The following is an 18,380-nucleotide window of genomic DNA, read 5'->3' as shown; positions in this document are numbered from 1 at the left end:
CAGGAAAAGGTCAGAACATGCAACGGGTCGAAGGAGAGGAATTTTACAGATGGCTGATAAGTGCTGGGAGTCTTTAGCTTGGAGGGTAAAACCTTCCATCCAGGACATCTCTAGCTTTGGGTTGAGTTCCATGGGTTAGAGCCAGAACAAACTGGTGATCACAACAGAAAGGAAGATTTGGGCTCATAAGCCAGAATTTTTGTAAGAAGCACACACAGTATGAAAAGATAAGATGGCATGCTTTGAGAGGTAATCACTTACTGACTCAGTCCTTCTTCTTTTTTTTTTTTTTTTGGTCTTTTGTCTTTTTAGGGCCGCACCTGCAGCATATGGAGGTACCCAGGCTAGGGGTCTAATTGGAACTGGTGCTGCTGGCCTACGCCAGAGCCACAGCAACACCAGATCCCAGCCGCATCTGTAACCTACACCACAGCTCAAGGCAATGCTGGATCCTTAACCCCACTGAGCGAGGCCAGGGATCGAACCCGCAACATCATGGTTCCTAGTTGGATTTGTTTCTGCTGCACCAAGACAGGAACTCCACTGACTCAGTCCTTCTTAATGGAGATACTCAGACATAGACTAACCCATCACTCAAGAGTAGATTTTTGTTTGCTTTAAACAGGAGAGTGAAAAGAACAGCGGTACTGGGATCATGAAATAGGCAAAGAAACTAGGGGAAAGAAGTAGAAGTGCTGCAGGATCCCAGCAAGACAAGAAAAGGAAGCAGAAGGAGAAAGCTAAGAGCCAGACAGGAAACATCACAAATTTCACACTCCACTTAGAATAGATCTTCTTACTCTATTACTGGTTTAGGCCAAAAAGAAGTTAGGCAAAGGGAATTTTGCATAATTTATGAAATGTGTGTTTCATTCCAATCACAGCTGACTTCACACAAAGGTTCCTAACAATTCAGTTATCTACATTTCCCTTGTACGGTCTATGTCAAAAGCTCAAAATTGCTTCAATCCCTTCACTCTGAATGTGGAAATAACCTGAAACAGAATAAGGAACTGTAATCTATAAAACATCTAACATCATGATATAATTTAGTTTAAAAAATTATTACTGGATATACCAGAACAAATGCCTTTTCTGTACTTTCTACAAAGAGTCCAAGTTCTGGAAATCCCATATGACATAATATAGGAACCAACCTTATATATACTATTAAAAAGATTGTTTTCTACTGGAGGGCACCCATTCAGATTTGCTCTCGGTTTAGTTTGCTTGATGTAGTTTCAATCTCATTTTTCAGGCTATAGTACAACAAAGATTAAAACTTTAAAATTTCTTTTACCAACTCAAAGTCTTTGTAAATGAGAGAGAGAATATAAACAGGTGAGATCAAGTGGCCTTCTATCTGTAGCCTGCTTTTAAAGCTTACCATGAGTCGAGCATCTTCTCTTTCCAAAATTTTCTGAGTCTGATCATCAGGGAACTTCAGTACAGTGGTTATAACCTTTGCCATGGTCTACAAGAAAGACAAGAGACAGTCACTGGACAGTGGAGCTAATGAGTCTCAACCCATTCTGACATGTTCTGCTGGTGGAATTCTTTAGTGCTCTCAATGGAAGCCACGACCAAAGAAGTATGATGTGAAGGTATCAGTCAAGGAAGTAACAGCCAACACTAGAATTTCAATTTGAAAGGACCCCTTACAATGTCTGGGTTGATATTATTTTAAGAAGATACATTTATAATAGCATGAAGCTATATAAAGTTCTAATGCTCTTGGCCCTTTGTCTTATTAAAATTAAACTTTATTACTCATTCATTTTTACGAGGCTTTTTATTCATAGAAATCTATCTAATAAGTGATGTATTGCCAAAACATATGCTCTAAATAGTCAGAATTAGATACTGCCAAGTTCAACTTGAACTAAATCACATCATATATCTCATAAACACGGGCTACTGCATGAACATGAACATGCTTATAGGTATTTTTTAAGACATGCAGCACATCAGCCTAATAGAAATACAAATTACATTTTAAATAAACACAAGATGTTTTGTTTGGTAAAAAACAGGATGAATCAAAACATTACACATGGTGGCTTGCAAAAACAAGATCATAAACTGTGCAGATCTAAATAAATATACCGTAAGTCAGACTGTCACCCATAAGCTCGTGGAAAATTCTCCTCAAAGGTTGAAATTCCCTATTTTGTATCAAGATGAGATGTTTTGAGGGAGACAGAGAGGAAAGAAGATACCACTTATGAAATAAGTAGGATAACAAGTTCAGTGCTTACATACAAATTCAGGTACTAGTGCTCTCCTGAGGAATAGTAGTAGTACTACTCTCTGCAGTAGTGCTACAGAGGATGGGAGGCTCACCCAGAGAGCTGACTCTAATATTCTTTGTCCAAGTTACCAGACTGTGTGTGTGTGTGTGTGTATTGGGAAGGGAGGAAAGTGTGACTGCAGAACGTCACTGAGCAAAAGATAGCATAATAGAGTTAACCAAAAATTTTAGGAACTCACATTAGAAAAAAAGTATATTTATTTCCAGGAAGGAAAGGACCTATGCTTTTAAAATTCCTATTATGTGCTAAGCCCAGGCAAAGCACAATACATATTTCTTATACTTATTTCAACTAAGAGACCAACTAATACTATTCCTCAACCACAAACCCTATCAAACAGCAAGATTTTAGTTTCAGCCCGTTTCTTCCTTTTATCTCTGCCTCTGCCAGTCTGATGACTTAAAAACAAACAAACAAACAAAAACCTTTTAAAACAACTTAGTTCTTGGAGAATTTCAAAGGCATTTTACAAAACCCCACATCCTTTAAATTGTATTGCCTAAACAGAACAGAATCTTCTGTGCTAAACTGAAGCCAAGAAACCAAGCATATATGTGGCATGAACTAGCAAGAAAAATATGAAGTAGTAACTATTTCAATATTGTCTTCATTAACTCTGGAATTTCTTTTTTTTTTTTTTTTTTTCTTTTTAGGGCCACAACCACAGCATATGGACGTTCCCAGGCTAGGGGTCCAATCGGAGCTACAGCTGCCGGCCTACACCACAGTCACAGCAACATCAGCTCCAAGCTGCCTCTGCAAGCTACACCACAGCTCATGGCAATGCCAGATCCTTAACCCACTGAGCAAGGCCAGGTATCGAACCTGCAACCTCATGGTTCCTAGTCAGATTCATTTCCACTGTGCCATGACAGGAACTGTAACACTGGAAATTATAAATGATTTCTAGTATACTGTCTATGAAGATTGTTTTTAGAGAGTACCAAAAGTCTAAAAATTGGAAATTTACAGAGTTTCAATCCCTGGCCCTGCTCAGTGGGTTAAGGACCTGGCATTGCTGTGAGCTGCAGTGTAGGTTGCAAACACGGCTCCGATCTGGCATTGCTGTGGCAGGGGCCAGCAGCCACAGTTCCAATTCAGCTCCTAGTCTGGGAACCTCCATATGCCACAGGTGCGGCCTTAAAAAAAAGATAAAATAAAAATTGGGAACATTTCTTTAATTTAAATAACTTATCAAGTTCAAAGTACCCAAAAGTCCATTTATATTCACTACGAAACAGCATATATTTCTATGCACAAGCATGTCTGTCACAAAAAAAAAAAAAAAAAAAAAAAAGGAACTGTGGCTCATTGCCTCTTCACACTTTTAGACAATGTTAAATGAGAAACCCTTCTCTAAACTCATCGGTGATACCAAACTTGCAGTTGATTACCCAGTAACGACTTAAAGCTCTTCCCAGACTGCCAGAAAACACTTTAATGGGAAGCTGAGGCTCTTTGCCAGACCTTGGGAAAGAAATCAGACTGTAGGCCCCAGGAAGAAGGGAAAGTTCAAAAGAGCCACATGGACTAGAAGTGGCCTCTCCTGCCAGGTTTTCTTTAGGGAGAGGCTTAGATTGAGAAATACTGTCTATTAAAGAGAAAAACAGGCTGAATTCAAGTATTAATAATAGCATGGAGGATCAAAACCCAAGAAAAAGAAGTGCAAGGACAGAAGAAAGGTGAGTTTACAAGCTTCATACTATAAGAATGTGTATCATACATGTGGTCTTAAAAAAAAATCATCTGCCTCACAGGGAGTTGCCTTGTGGCTCAGCAGGTTTCAAACCTCACTAGTATCGATGATGATGTGGGTTCAATCCCTGGCCTCACTCAGTGGGTTGCTGTGAGCTGTGGTGTAGGTCACAGATGCAGGTTGGGTCCTGTGTGGTTGTGGTTGTGGTTGTGGTTGTGGCTGTGGCTGGCAGCTGTATCTCTGATTCAACCCCTAGCCTGGGAACTTCTACATGCTAAGGGTGCAGCCCTAAAAAGGAAAAAAAGTCATCTGTCTCATAAAATACATTGTGTACAAAAGTAGATGAGGAAAGGCAGGTAGGATGACCCACGAATCCTGCTGGACAATAAACAAGTGCAGACAGTGATCAAATCACAAAGGCCACAGTACACTCCGGCTCAGTCCAAAACTACAACCTGGTCTCCATTTCAAATTCTTTCTTGATGTACAGAAACTGGGTAAATCAACAAAAGACATCTCTAAAAGTAGCTCTGTATCAACCCCTGCTCAAAAATATTCAGGGCTACCCCCCAGTAACCTCCAGGAAAAACTCTGAAAACATTCCAGGGCCTCCATTCCTTGTGTAGCCCTAAACAGAGTCACTTCTACCTCCCAGCGCCAGTGTTTTAGCTACTTGTCATTCCAAAATCCATACTTGATTTCCTGTCTTGGATCTTCTGTCTGCACTTTCCTCCTGCCTGTATCCCACTATGCCTGGTGGGAACAGCTCCACTTTCCCACTAAATGGTAAACACCTTAAAGTTAGGGATGGTGTCAATTTTCATCTCTTCCATTCTGGTGATAAAGTGCCAAATGTAGTAAGCACTCAATAAATATGCAGTAAATTAAACTGAATATCTGCTACCAATTTTCAATATTTACCATAAAGTATGATGACAGAATGAAAGACTACTCATTTTTAGTAACCAAAGAAGTACTCTGAGTGCTGAAGACAGAGGTCAGAAAGCCTCCTCAACACAGACTCCCAGCCACCTGTTAGCGGGGGCTGCCCGTGCCTCAAAAAGTCCCTTCTAGCTGCCTCTCAAGTCACGGTCTAGGGATAACTGCAGAACCCTGAGAGCACAAGCTTAGACCTGGCTGAGCTGGCACTGCCCCAGAATGTAGCCCAGGCTGTGCTAGGCCTTCCTTCAGGAGGACTCAATCTCTCTGGGATCTCACCTACACACACTTGCAACCTCCAAAAGATTCAAGTTGAAGCCGTTATACTCTCTTCATTTCGCAGATTGAGAAAAGGTTAAATAATTTATTTAGCAACAACACTGGGATCACAGCTTTAGACTCAAATGTGAACCAAAGTAGCTCAAGTTCCAAGAGGCTATTTTTCTTAAAGATATACCTTTCCCCCTTCCTTGCCATAGGTAATTCTCAACTATTTATATCATCTTAATGCAGGCTGCTATCTAGTCAAGGCATAATAAGAGAAAGTTATATTGCATTAGCTTTTTTTTAAAAAAGACAAGGAGAAAATTGGTTTTAGCTATCCCTTAAATATAAAAAAAAAGTCCTTAAGAAAAAAAGGCACTGAATTACTGTGAATAAATATATCCTTCTCATGATGCATTCAGAATCACACTAGACGTTACTTTAATTTGAACTATTTGACACAATGATTTTGATATCAAGGATTTAAATGACTTCTAGCCCTATAACTATTGGTGTTTATTTAGTTGAATCTACAATCTATACATTCATAATATTCTTTTAAGAGATTTTCTTATGCTCTTACTTTTCAGGTTTTAAATATATTTGCCAAATCAACTCCTGAACTGGCTCAGCACTCAGTAACCTCCACAGACTCATAAATTTAAAAAACACTGACTGTTTCTTAGAAAACTCATCCCATTCTCAGCCAATATATAAGGAAAATGTAAGAGACTGCAAAGGTAAAAAATTGAAACAGTATCTTCAAATGAAACAATTGCTTCAATTGAAAAATTTTGAGGAAAGACTGATGAATTTTCCTAAATGCATTCAATTCAATGCAAGATGAATTTACAAAATGTCCAATATAAGGCTCTTTTTAAAAAGACTGCAGGACATATAAATAACCATAAGACAAGACTCCACACTCAAAGTCCTTATAATAAATTTAACATTCTAGAAAACAAATTAACCAAGTATTACTACTTATACAGTGTGGTTATTTTTAATAATTTTTTAATAAATTTTTATTAATATGATCAATATTCCACATGTGAAAAATGACTTTCTTACAGTGACTAAAGTAAAATTTCAAAATATCCCTACATAGTCATTCTTAATTAAGACCATTTCCAATACTATCCATGCTATCCTCAAGTCTCCATGAAAATAAAATCTATTCTAACTTTAAGATCTGAAGTCAAAAATAAAAATTGCCATGTTTCACATCAAGTTAATGAAATTTTGATTTTTATTATTTAGCATATCTACTTTTTTAAATTAATATTTTATAAATGTAATACATATAAGCAAGATTCGTCAATTTACTTTTGCAAACTAAGAGCAACACAATTACCTATTGGCTACTATTGGTAGGTATGGTCTAAAAATATACAACATTTCTATGTGTATTAAAAATGGAATATATTTCCTTTTAAATTACACAACATGCCAAATCACCAGACATAATTTATACCTTAGTCTCACGACCCATCATATACTCAAAAAGCACTTTTCGCAAATACTCAAACTCGGTAGGTTCTCCAAAGAGCGAGACATCAGTATGGTACAAGTTGCCACCTGTCAAATAAAAGAGAGAGATAAAACTGTAAATACAAAACCAAATAAGCCATTTATTACTACTTAGAAAACGATAAACTAAAAAACTGTTAAAGGATCCAGAGAGAGAGGCACCACTCCTGTACTAATTATATTGCATTGTATATAATATATTGAATTTGCATTGCATATACACTAAGCATTCCAACTGGTATTTTTCCCTTGGAAGAGAAAGTAAGAATTATTATAGCAATTTTATTTCTCACATCCCCCCTCAGCATTGCCCTTCTCTTTCTTCTTCTTCTGACATGACAATTTAAGAAGACTATGCCTAAGGAATATAAATATCCCTTAAAACCAGTATTTCTCTCCTAATTATTATATGGTTGGCTTCAGATATTCTATAATGACTAAAATGAACAATCATTTTTATTCTGTTAAGGAGTTTAGTAGTTCAGAATAATACTCTAGTTTTTCTAGTATTCCAAACCTAAAAGTGCTAAAGTTTAAATCAAGTTTTCTAGGAGTTCCCGTTGTGGCTCAGCAGTTAAAGAACCCGACTAGCATCCATGAGGACGCAGCTTCAGTCCCTGGCCTCCCTCAGTGGGTTAAGGATCCGGCATTGCCGTGAGCTGTGGTGTAGGTCGCAGATGTGGCTCGGATCCCATGTTGCTGTGGCTGTGGCATAGGCTGGAGGCTATAGCTCCTATTAGACCCCTAGCCTGGGAACTTCCATATGCCGTTGGGTGGGGCCCTAAAAAGACAAAAAAGGGCAAAAAAAAAAAAATCAATCAATCAATCAATCAAGTTTTCTAAACTGTTTTGAAACACAATGTAGATAAAACAACTTGGAAATGCATGAAATATTAATCCATTATAGCGGTTTTCAAATACTTTATTCAACATCTTAAGACTATCATAAAAAGCTAGAGTTCATCTTCTAATCAAGCTCCATTTCAATCTAAAAATAATAAGTATAGAACTGGTATATGAAGTCATGCTATGATTAACTTTAATCTGGATAAATTCATAAGCACACATTATGTAAAGTGTATACTTGCATCCACTTCTAGCATTATGACACACTAGGTAATCTAAAAAGCACTCTGCACCAAGAACATCTAAATGCTGCACAAAAAAATTCTAAGATCACAGGAAATCCCCAAAGGGGTGGAGGAACAGAGAAAAATGAAACCACAAAAATAACGGGAAGGCAGATGGGACTCTGGGGATGCCTAAGGGGCAAAAGTCCACATTGAGAGTTTTTGTTAAGAAATCAGAGACTGGGCTCTGGGTCCCTGCAAAGTGGGAGAGCTGAAACACAGATTCTGATATAAAACAAAGCAACTGCCTACATAAAAGGGAACTTACTAGGAAACCTGTCTCTGCCTCTGTTCTAAGTGGAAAAAAAAAATGGGGGGGGGGTCACCTGAGAATAAGAATGTGTGATCATGGACCTACTCTTAGGTCCAGGGTACAAAGTTACAAGAAACTTTACAACTAAGAATCCTATAACTAAGGAAGTAAACTCATGAAGGCTAGTTTTGCCCCTGGAACCTAACCGAAACAAATACAAATCTTCTTTGACAAAATTCTTAATATAGAACTTTCCAGATTATCTATCACAGGTTATATTCAGTTAAATGGGTTCACGATTTTTTTAAAAAAACTCACCACACTACAGGAGATGGACCCCCATGAGGAAGAATCAGAAACGAGAAAGATTTACACTTTAAAAGGTTGATATTACAGTTATGCATACAAAATGTAAACTATGTTGAAATTTTTAAAACAATAAAAGATAGTTTTTTGTTTGGTTGGTCTTTTTTTTTTTTTTTTACTTTTTAGGGCTGCATCTGTGGCATATGGAGGTTCCCAGGCTAGGGGTCTAATCGGGGCTACAGCTGCCAGCCTATGCCACAGCCACAGCAACACCAGATCCAAGCCGCGTCTGCAAACTACACCACAGCTCATGGCAACGTTGGATCCTTAACACACTGAGCAAAGCCAAGGATCGAACCTGCAACCTCATGGTTACTAGTCGGATTCATTTCCACTCTACCACAATGAGAACTCCCGAAAAGACAGTACTGAAGAAGTAAAACTATATTGGTAAATGACATGATCTCATACACAAAAAATTCTTAGGAATCTACTAAAAAACTAATAGGATAGGCAAAGTCAACAATGTTGCAGAATTTCTATCCACTTGCAAGGAACACTCTGAAAATGAAATTAAGAAAACAAATATTATCTAAGTACAACAATCTTAAAAACAATAAAATATTAGGAATAAATTTTTAAAAAGAAATACAAAACTTTCATCCTAAAAATGATAAAACATTGTTGAAAGACCTAATACTGTTAAGATGGCAATACTCCCTAAACTAATTTAGTGATTCAAAACAATTCTATCGAAATCCCACCTAGCGTCCTTGCAGAAACTGACAAACTGAACCTAAAATTCACAGATAAATTCAAGAGATTCAGAAGAGCCAAGAAATTCCTATGGTGGTGCAGTAGAAACAAATCTGACTAGTATCCATGAGGATGCTGGTTCAATCCCTGGCCTCGCTCAATGGGTCGGGGATGCAGTGTTGCTGTGAGCTATGGTGTAGGTCACAGACGCAGCTCAGATTGTGCAGTGCTGTGGCCAGCAGCTGGAGCTCCAAATCGACCCCTAGCCTAGGAACTCCCATGTGCTGCCTGCAGCCCTAAAAAGAAAAAAAAAAAAAAAAAAAAAAAAAGAGCCAAAACTATGTTGAAAAAGAACAACAAATTTAGAGGATTCACTATCAATTTCAAAACTTAAAACAAAGCTATAGCAATCAAGACAGTGTGGTAATGGAAAAGAAAATAAATAAATAAATTCATAAACAATTGATTTTTTAACAAGAGTGCCAATATAGTTCAATGGGGAAAAGAATGTTTTTCAACAAATTGTATTGGGACACTGGATATCCACATACAAAAGAATGAGGCTGGACTCCAGTCTTACACCATATATAAAATTTCACTCCAAATCGATCAAAGAAACAGCAGAGCTAAAACTATAAAATTCTCTGATGGAAACAAAGGAGTACATCTTCATGACCTTGGATTAGGTGACAGTTTCTCAAAGATGACACCAAATGCAACAACAATATATAGATGCTAATTTTTTTTTTTTTTTTTGTCTTTTGTCTTTTTTGTTGTTGTTGTTGCTATTTCTTGGGCCGCTCCCGCGGCATATGGAGGTTCCCAGGCTAGGGGTCGAATCGGAGCTGTAGCCACCGGCCTACGCCAGAGCCACAGCAACGCGGGATCCGAGCCGCGTCTGCAACCTACACTACAGCTCACAGCAACGCCGGATCATTAACCCACTGAGCAAGGGCAGGGACCGAACCCGCAACCTCATGGTTCCTAGTCGGATTCGTTAACCACTGCACCACGACGGGAACTCCCTAGATGCTAATTTTTAATCTTCCTATAAATTCAACACAACCTTAATTAAAATCTTCCCAGGTGTGTATGCGTAACTTGATGATCTGATTCTAAAATTTACATGGACATTCGAAGAGCTAAGATTAGCTAAGACACTCTTGAAGAAAGAAGTAGGACAGTTTCCCCATCCAAACTGCAAGACTTATTAGGAGGTCACTGTAATTAACTGAACCTAAAATTCACAGATAAATTCTGTGGTATGAGGTATTAGAGCAGGCACAGACAAATCAATCAATGGAAAAGACCACAGAAGTGCCAGAAACAGACCCTTAAAAATATGGACTAACTGGGAGTTCCTGCCATGGCACAGTGGGTTAAGACTCCAACTGCAGCAGCTTGGGTTGCTATAGAGAAGCAGGTTCCATCTCTAGTCTAGAACAGTGGGTTAAAAGATCCGGTATTGCTACAGCTGAGGTGCAGGTCACAGCTGTGGCTCTGATTCAATCCCTGGCCCAGGAACTTCCATATGTCATGGGTGCGGCCATTAAAAAAAAAAAAAAAAACAGACTAACTGAAACTGGTAAGTAGATAAAATTTACACTGTTTTTCTTGCATGAAATGGACCTCAGGGTAACCATATAATGTGGGAAAGTTTCTGTTTATAGAAGAATTTCAGTTAATATACACTTAAGGAATGACAGCATTTGACTCTAACCAATATATAATGCCTAACAAAATAAGAGGTCCAGGAAAACAGTCACCAATGGATGCTAAAATCTAAGATAAAAGGTGATGGATCAGACTGAGAACACCTGGAAATGTGTAAACTATCTTAAAATTACAAATATATGCTGTGTCTTCTGAAGTTAGGCAACATGCTCCCTTTATGAGTTGCTACAGCCAATAACACAAACCTAAATCTCATCAAGCCTCTAGTTCTAACCACTGGGGGATGGAGAACCAAGAATTCAAAATGTTTCAAATTAAAGTACAAATTAAAGAGTTTCCATCCTGGCTCAGCGAACCTGACTAGTATTCATGAGGATGTGGGTTCGATCCCTAGCCTCGCTTAGTGGGTTAAGAATCTGGTGTAGCCTTGAGCTATGGTGTAGGTCGCAGATGCAGCTTGGATCCCCTGTTGCTGTTGCTGTGGCTATGGCGTAGGCTGGCAGCTGCAGCTCCAATTCAACCCCTAGCATGGGAATTTCCAGATGCCATTGGTTTGGCCCTAAAAAGACACCCACACACAAAAAAGTACAAATTGGTTTCTTCCAAAAATAAATGACAAAAAGAAAAAGAGAGAGGGCATTCCCATTATGGCTCAGCAGGTTAAGAACCCGACTAGTATCCATGAGGACCAGAGTTAGATCCCTGGCCTTGCTAAGTGAGTTAAAGATCTGGCATTGCTGTGAGCTATGGTGCAGACCGCCGATGCGGCTCAGATCTGGTGTTGCTGTGGCTGTGGTGTAGGCCAGAGACTTCAGTTCCAATTCAACCTCTAGCCTGGGAGTTTTCATATGCCAACAGTGCAGCCCTAGATGATTTAAAAAAAAAGAAGAAGAAGAAAGGAAGGAAGGGGAGAGAGAAGGAACCTAGAATTTAAGGGAGATTTAAGTGATTTCTCAGTCAAACGCAACATATGGGCACTGTTTGGCTCCTGATTCAAATGAATCAACTGTTGAGCACCACTGCAAGAAAACATCTATGCAACTACAGGTTTGGACTGAATATTGGAGGCAGTAATATTAAAAAATTACTGTGAATTTTTTAGGTGTGCTATTAGCATTACTGTTATTTTTTAATTTTTTTTTTTTTTTTTTTTTTTGGTCTTTTTGCTATTTCTTGGGCCGCTCCCTCGGCATATGGAGGTTCCCAGGCTAGGGGTCGAATCGGAGCTGTAGTCTCCGGCCTACGCCAGAGCCACAGCAACGCGGGATCCGAGCCGCGTCTGCAACCTACACCACAGCTCACGGCAACGCTGGATCGTTAACCCACTGAGTAAGGGCAGGGACTGAACCCGCAACCTCATGGTTCCTAGTCGGATTCGTTAACCACTGCGCCACGACGGGAACTCCGCATTACTGTTATTTTTTAAGAGTCCTTTGTTTAAGTATAAACTGAAATATTTGCAGATGAAATAAGATACAATATCTAGGACTTTTAAAAAATAATCCAGGGGACTAAGGATAGGAAAGTATGGGATACAAAAAAATAAGACTAGATATGTCTTGATAATAGTGGAAGACAGAAAAAAAAGAAAAAGAAAGAAATAAAATGACAGATAATCTGATTTTAAAAGGCAAGAAAGATGCAGATAGGAACTGGACTGAATGAATGAAGGAACAAATGAACAATCAAATAAGATGTTCAACCTGATAACCAGTAATAAAAATGCAATTAAAATTATGAGTTGTCACAGAATTTGTATCAGCAAAACAATAAAAAGCCTTAATATATCCATGGTAAAGAACTGGAATAATGAGAACTCTCACCCACTGCTCAGAGAAGTGGGAATGGCCCCCAAAATACACAAACAGTTTTCTATGTTATTTTTAAACAATACCTACTTTGGCTAACTTAGCAAAGGATATACACAAAAATGTTCATATTCTATGACCCAGAAACTCCACTCAGAGTTGTAGAGAGGAAATGTCTCATGCGTGTACTAGGAAACATGGAAAAAATACACAAAACTAACAAATGGAAATGAGTAAACCACAGCTACACACAACACAGATGCATTTCAAACCTTCTATTAAGCAAAAGAAACAAACAGGTCAAACGAATTTACAGTATGATTGTACTACATCAAGCTCGAAAACCAGCAAATATTTAAACAAAATATTGCTTAGAGATACACACATAAGTAGTAAATGATGAAGAGCAAGAGTATGCCTAACATAAAGTCAGAAAAAAAAGTCAGTACGGAATAAAGACATTATTGTAGAGGTATACAGAGAGGCTTCTAAAGGAGCAGTAATGTTTCCTTTGTGCATGATGGGTGCTCACTTTCTATTTTCTCTTACTCTTTAAAGAGGCAGCAAGGTGGAGAGACTGATGTGCATATTCAACCAGATCACTTGGACTCTGGACAGGGTTAAATGAGTTGATAGACAAAATGTGTTTTATAACAATGCTTGGCACTGAGTATTATATGTGTCAGTTATTTTTAAAACTGTACATACGTGTCCATTTTACAATTTGAAACAGAGAAAAAGAAAATTAAGTAAAAATTAAGTTAAAAAAAAAATCACTCCTATTCTCTCTGCAACTGCTGAGCACTGATTCAGCAGCTCTATGCCAGAGCCACACATGCTGACCTAGCTATGGCAAGCAATCTTCGGAGCAGCAGTCTTCTCTGCAATGAGCCACAGGAAACTTCCAACTAGTTTTCTCTCTTTTTTTGAAGTGTGTTTTGGAAAGAATCTAAAGTAAGTCTTTGTTTAATTAAAAACTGTATAATACCTTATGTTATTTCCTAACAGTAAGTAAAAGCTTTCAAAAATACAAAAGAATGTGAAATAGCTTAGATTCCTGTCCTAGTACCTTCCATGACAAAACAGAAAGCTTTCCAAAGCACTTAGCAAAATAAAACTGTTCTTAGTGCAGTGAAACTGAGAATGGAAATTGTTAGATTATTCTAAGTCATATCTCAAGGGAACAACTACATAAAGACTCAAGCTCATCTTTAAAATCCTTTGTAAGTGGCATACATAATTTAAGTCAAGAAACAAAATTTCCAAGTCATCCTTCCCTATCTTGAAATAAGTATTTTTATGAAGTTATTTTCTCCTTAAATCCTGGTTTAAAAATAGCAATTAGCATTACTGTAATAATAAAAAGGCAGAAGCATTTGAGTTCTCGCTGTGGCTCAGCAGTAACAAACCCAACTAGTATCCATGAGGATGCACGTTTGATCCCTGGCCTTGCTCAGGGGGTTAAGGATCCAGCATTGCCGTGACTGTGGTGTACGCTGGCAGCCGCAGCTCCGATTAGACCTCTAGCCTGGGAACTTCAATATGCCTAAGAGTGGCCCTAAAAAGTAAAAAACAAAACAAAACAAAAAAAAAAGGAGTTCCCGTCGTGGCGCAGTGGTTAACGAATCCGACTAGGAACCATGAGGTTGCGGGTTCAGTCCCTGCCCTTGCTCAGTGGGTTGACAATCCGGCGTTGCCATGAGCTGTGGTGCAGGTTGCAGACGCGGCTCGGATCACGCATTGCTGTGGCTCTGGTGTAGGCTGGTGGCTACGGCTCCGATTAGACCCCTAGCCTGGGAATCTCCATATGCCGAGGGAGCAGCCCAAGAAATAGCAAAAAGACAAAAAAAAAAAAAAAAAAAGGAATAAATAAATAAAAGAAACCAGAAGCATCTAAAATATATAACTCTACGTTTGTATGCATCTAGGTAGTGCATTTCATAAATGTTTGTATCCACACAGAAGAGTCTGGAAAAATATATGTAAATTGTAAACTAGGTCCATCTGGAGAGTGGAGAATAAACTGGGAACTTGCAGTTTCATTTTAACACTGAAGAATTGTTTAATTTTTTTAACAATAAATAAGCATTAATTTTGTTTTAGACTACTACCATTCTTTTCATAAAACTAGCTGTTACTAGTGAATTACAAAGATAAAACATATTTCTTGTAAAGAATTAGATTAGCAAAGACAAAACTAAAATCAGTCCTAAGTCCACCAAAACATGGTAACAATGGAAAACATGACATGAGAGATCACTCCTACCTTTATAAGGTGTCCCCACAGCTGTTGCATATAGGTTCTTTTCATATTTCTTCAAACGATCTTCTAAATTGTGAATCTAAAAATAACAATCACATCATAAGATTCATATGGAGATCATATGTTTAAAAAAAGGACCACTGTAGGAGTTCCTGTTGTGGCTCAGTGGTTAAGGAATCCAACTAGGAACCATGAGGTTGCGGGTTTGATCCCTGGCCTTGCTCAGTGGGTTAAGGATCCAGCATTGCCGTGAGCTGTGGTGTACTCGGATCCTGCATTGCTGTGGCTGTGGCATAGGCCAGCAGCTACAGCTCTGACTGGACCCCTAGCCTGGGAACCTCCATGTGCCGTGAGTGCAGTCTTATAAAGAAAAAAAAAAAAAAAGACTACTGTAGCCACTAGATTTTGAATGCAGAAATATAGGCAAGAAAAAAAATTAATACACATGGTTTCTTTGATATGATACCAAAAGCATAGATGATATAAAGAAAAACAACATATAAAACTTTTGTGCCTCAAAGGACATTATGATAAAGTGAAAAGACAACCCAGAGAATGGGAGAAAATACTTGCGAATCATATTTCTAATAAGGGACTTATATCCAGAATATGTAAAGAACAGTTACAATTCGACAAAAAAAACCCCAAATAACCCAACTAAAAAAAAAATAACCAAAAGACATTGCTCCAAAAAAGACATATAAATGATAAGACGCTCAACCTATCAGTCATTAGGTTAGTGCAAATTACAACCATAATGAAATACCACTTCATACCAATCAGAACAGCTATAATCAAAACATTTGCTGGAATCCAATCTCCTGGGATAAATCATGATGGAAAATTTTATATATATATATATATATATATATATATATAAAGAATGTATATATACGTATGTATGACTGAGTCACTTTGCTATACAGCAAAAACTGGCACAAGATTGTAAATAAACTAAACTTTAATAAAAAATTTAAAAATAAATACAGCAGTTATTCACATTCAAGAAAAAAAAAACTGCTGGAGAGGATGTGGAGAAATTGAAATTCTTACACTTTGTTGGTCAAAATGTAAAATGATGTCCACAATGTAAAACCATTTGATGGGTCCTCAAAGAGCTAAACATAAAATTACCATATGATTTAGCAATTCGAGCTCTGAGTATAGGAAACAGGTGCTCAAACAAAAACTTGTAAACAATGTTCCAAGCAGCACTATTCACAATAGGCAAAAGGCAAAAACAAACCAAGTATTAATCAACTGATGAATGAATTTAAAAATGTGGCCATAAAAAGGAGTGAAGTACTGATACATGCTGTAACATGGATATGTTCAAAACATCATGCTTAAGTGAAAGAAGCCAAATTAAAAAGGCCAGATATTACATGATTTTAATATAAAATACTCACTATGGGCAAATCCATAAACACAAAAAGCAGATCAATGGTTGTGAGAGGCTGGGGGAAGGAATGGGAAGTGACTGCTTAATGGGTATGGGGTTTGCTTTGGAGTGACTAAATATTATGGAACTAGAAAATGGTGACGGTTTCACAACACTGGGAATGAACTAAACATCAAGGAATTGTGTACTTTTAAAATTTTATGTTAAGTGTATTTTACCACCCCCCAAAATAATACAAAAAGTGTTATGCTAAGAATAATCTGAAGATCTGAAGATGCTAAGAGAATTTAAAAGCAATAAACTTTAGATAAGAAAAGCAAAACCACTAGGAAATAGGAAAAAAAAAAAGTAATAAGGGACTTAGAATCTATCCTTATAAATTTTTTTTTTTTTTTTTATTAAATTTTATTTTCCCACTGTACAGCAAGGGGGTCAGGTTATCCTTACATGTATACATTACAATTACAGTTTTTCCCCCACCATTTCTTCTGTTGCAACATGAGTATCTAGACATAGTTCTCAATGCTATTCAGCGGGATCTCCTTGTAAATCTATTCTACGTTGTGACTGATAAGCCCAAGCTCCCGATCCCTCCCATTCCCTCCCCCTCCCATCAGGCAACCACAAGTCTCTTCTCCAAGTCCATGATTGATTTTCTTTTCTGAGGAGATGTTCATTTGTGCTGGATATTAGATTCCAGTTATAAGTGATGTCATATGGTATTTGTCTTTGTCTTTCTGGCTCATTTCACTCAGTATGAGATTCTCTAGTTCCATCCATGTTGCTGCAAATGGCATGATGTCATCCTTTTTTATGGCTGAGTAGTATTCCATCGTGTATATATACCACATCTTCCGAATCCAATCCTCTGTCGATGGACATTTGGATTGTTTCCATGTCCTGGCTATTGTGAATAGTGCTGCAATGAACATGCGGGTGCATGTGTCTCTTTTAAGTAGAGCTTTGTCCGGATAGATGCCCAAGAGTGGGATTGCAGGGTCATATGGAAGTTCTATGTATAGATTTCTAAGGTATCTCCAAACTGTTCTCCATAGTGGCTGTACCAGTTTACATTCCCACCAACAGTGCAGGAGGGTTCCCTTTTCTCCACAGCCCCTCCAGCACTTGTTATTTGTGGATTTATTAATGATGGCCATTCTGACTGGTGTGAGGTGGTATCTCATGGTAGTTTTGATTTGCATTTCTCTTATAATCAGCGATGTTGAGCATTTTTTCATGTGTTTGTTGGCCATCTGTATATCTTCCTTGGAGAAATGTCTATTCAGGTCTTTTGCCCATTTTTCCATTGATTGATTGGTTTTTTTGCTGTTGAGTTGTATAAGTTGCTTGTATATTCTAGAGATTAAGCCCTTGTCAGTTGCATCATTTGAAACTATTTTCTCCCATTCTGTAAGTTGTCTTTTTGTTTTCTTTTGGGTTTCCTTTGCTGTGCAAAAGCTTTTCAGTTTGATGAGGTCCCATGGGTTTATTTTTGCTCTAGTTTCTATTGCTTTGGGAGACTGACCTGAGAAAATATTCATGATGTTGATGTCAGAGAGTGTTTTGCCTATGTTTTCTTCTAGGAGTTTGATGGTGTCCTGTCGTATATTTAAGTCTTTCAGCCATTTGGAGTTTATTTTTGTGCATGGTGTGAGGGTGTGTTCTAGTTTCATTGCTTTGCATACAGCTGTCCAGGTTTCCCAGCAATGCTTGCTGAATAGACTTTCCTTTTCCCATTTGATGTTCTTGCCTCCCTTGTCAAAGATTAATTGACCATAGGTGTCAGGGTTAATTTCCAGATTCTCTATTCTGTTCCATTGGTCTGTCTGTCTGTTTTGATACCAGTACCACACTGTTTTGATGACTGTGGCTTTGTAGTATTTCTTGAAGTCTGGGAGAGTTATGCCTCCTGCTTGGTTTTTGTTTCTCAGGATTGCTTTGGCGATTCTGGGTCTTTTGTTGTTCCATATAAATGTTTGGATTGTTTGTTCTAGTTCTGTGAAAAATGTCATGGGTAATTTGATAGGGATTGCATTGAATCTGTAGA

The 18,380-nt window shown here is 37.9% G+C and overlaps 1 protein-coding gene across 1 annotated transcript in view; it reads right to left on the bottom strand.

Annotated features, from left to right (window-relative positions):
• Positions 1–18,380, bottom strand: part of GOLGA4 (golgin A4) — a 125,335-nt gene that overhangs the window by 9,349 nt on the left and 97,606 nt on the right. The window contains 3 exon segments of the mRNA XM_005652395.3: positions 1,388–1,474; positions 6,686–6,789; positions 14,935–15,010. Of these exon segments, the coding sequence (XP_005652452.2) occupies positions 1,388–1,474; positions 6,686–6,789; positions 14,935–15,010 (267 nt within the window).

The sequence above is a fragment of the Sus scrofa genome, chromosome 13 (assembly GCF_000003025.6).
Source record: "Sus scrofa isolate TJ Tabasco breed Duroc chromosome 13, Sscrofa11.1, whole genome shotgun sequence".
Classification (NCBI taxonomy): domain Eukaryota; kingdom Metazoa; phylum Chordata; class Mammalia; order Artiodactyla; family Suidae; genus Sus; species Sus scrofa.
The sequence above is the reverse complement of the archived record's forward strand: the minus strand, read 5'-3'. Positions and strand labels throughout refer to the sequence as shown.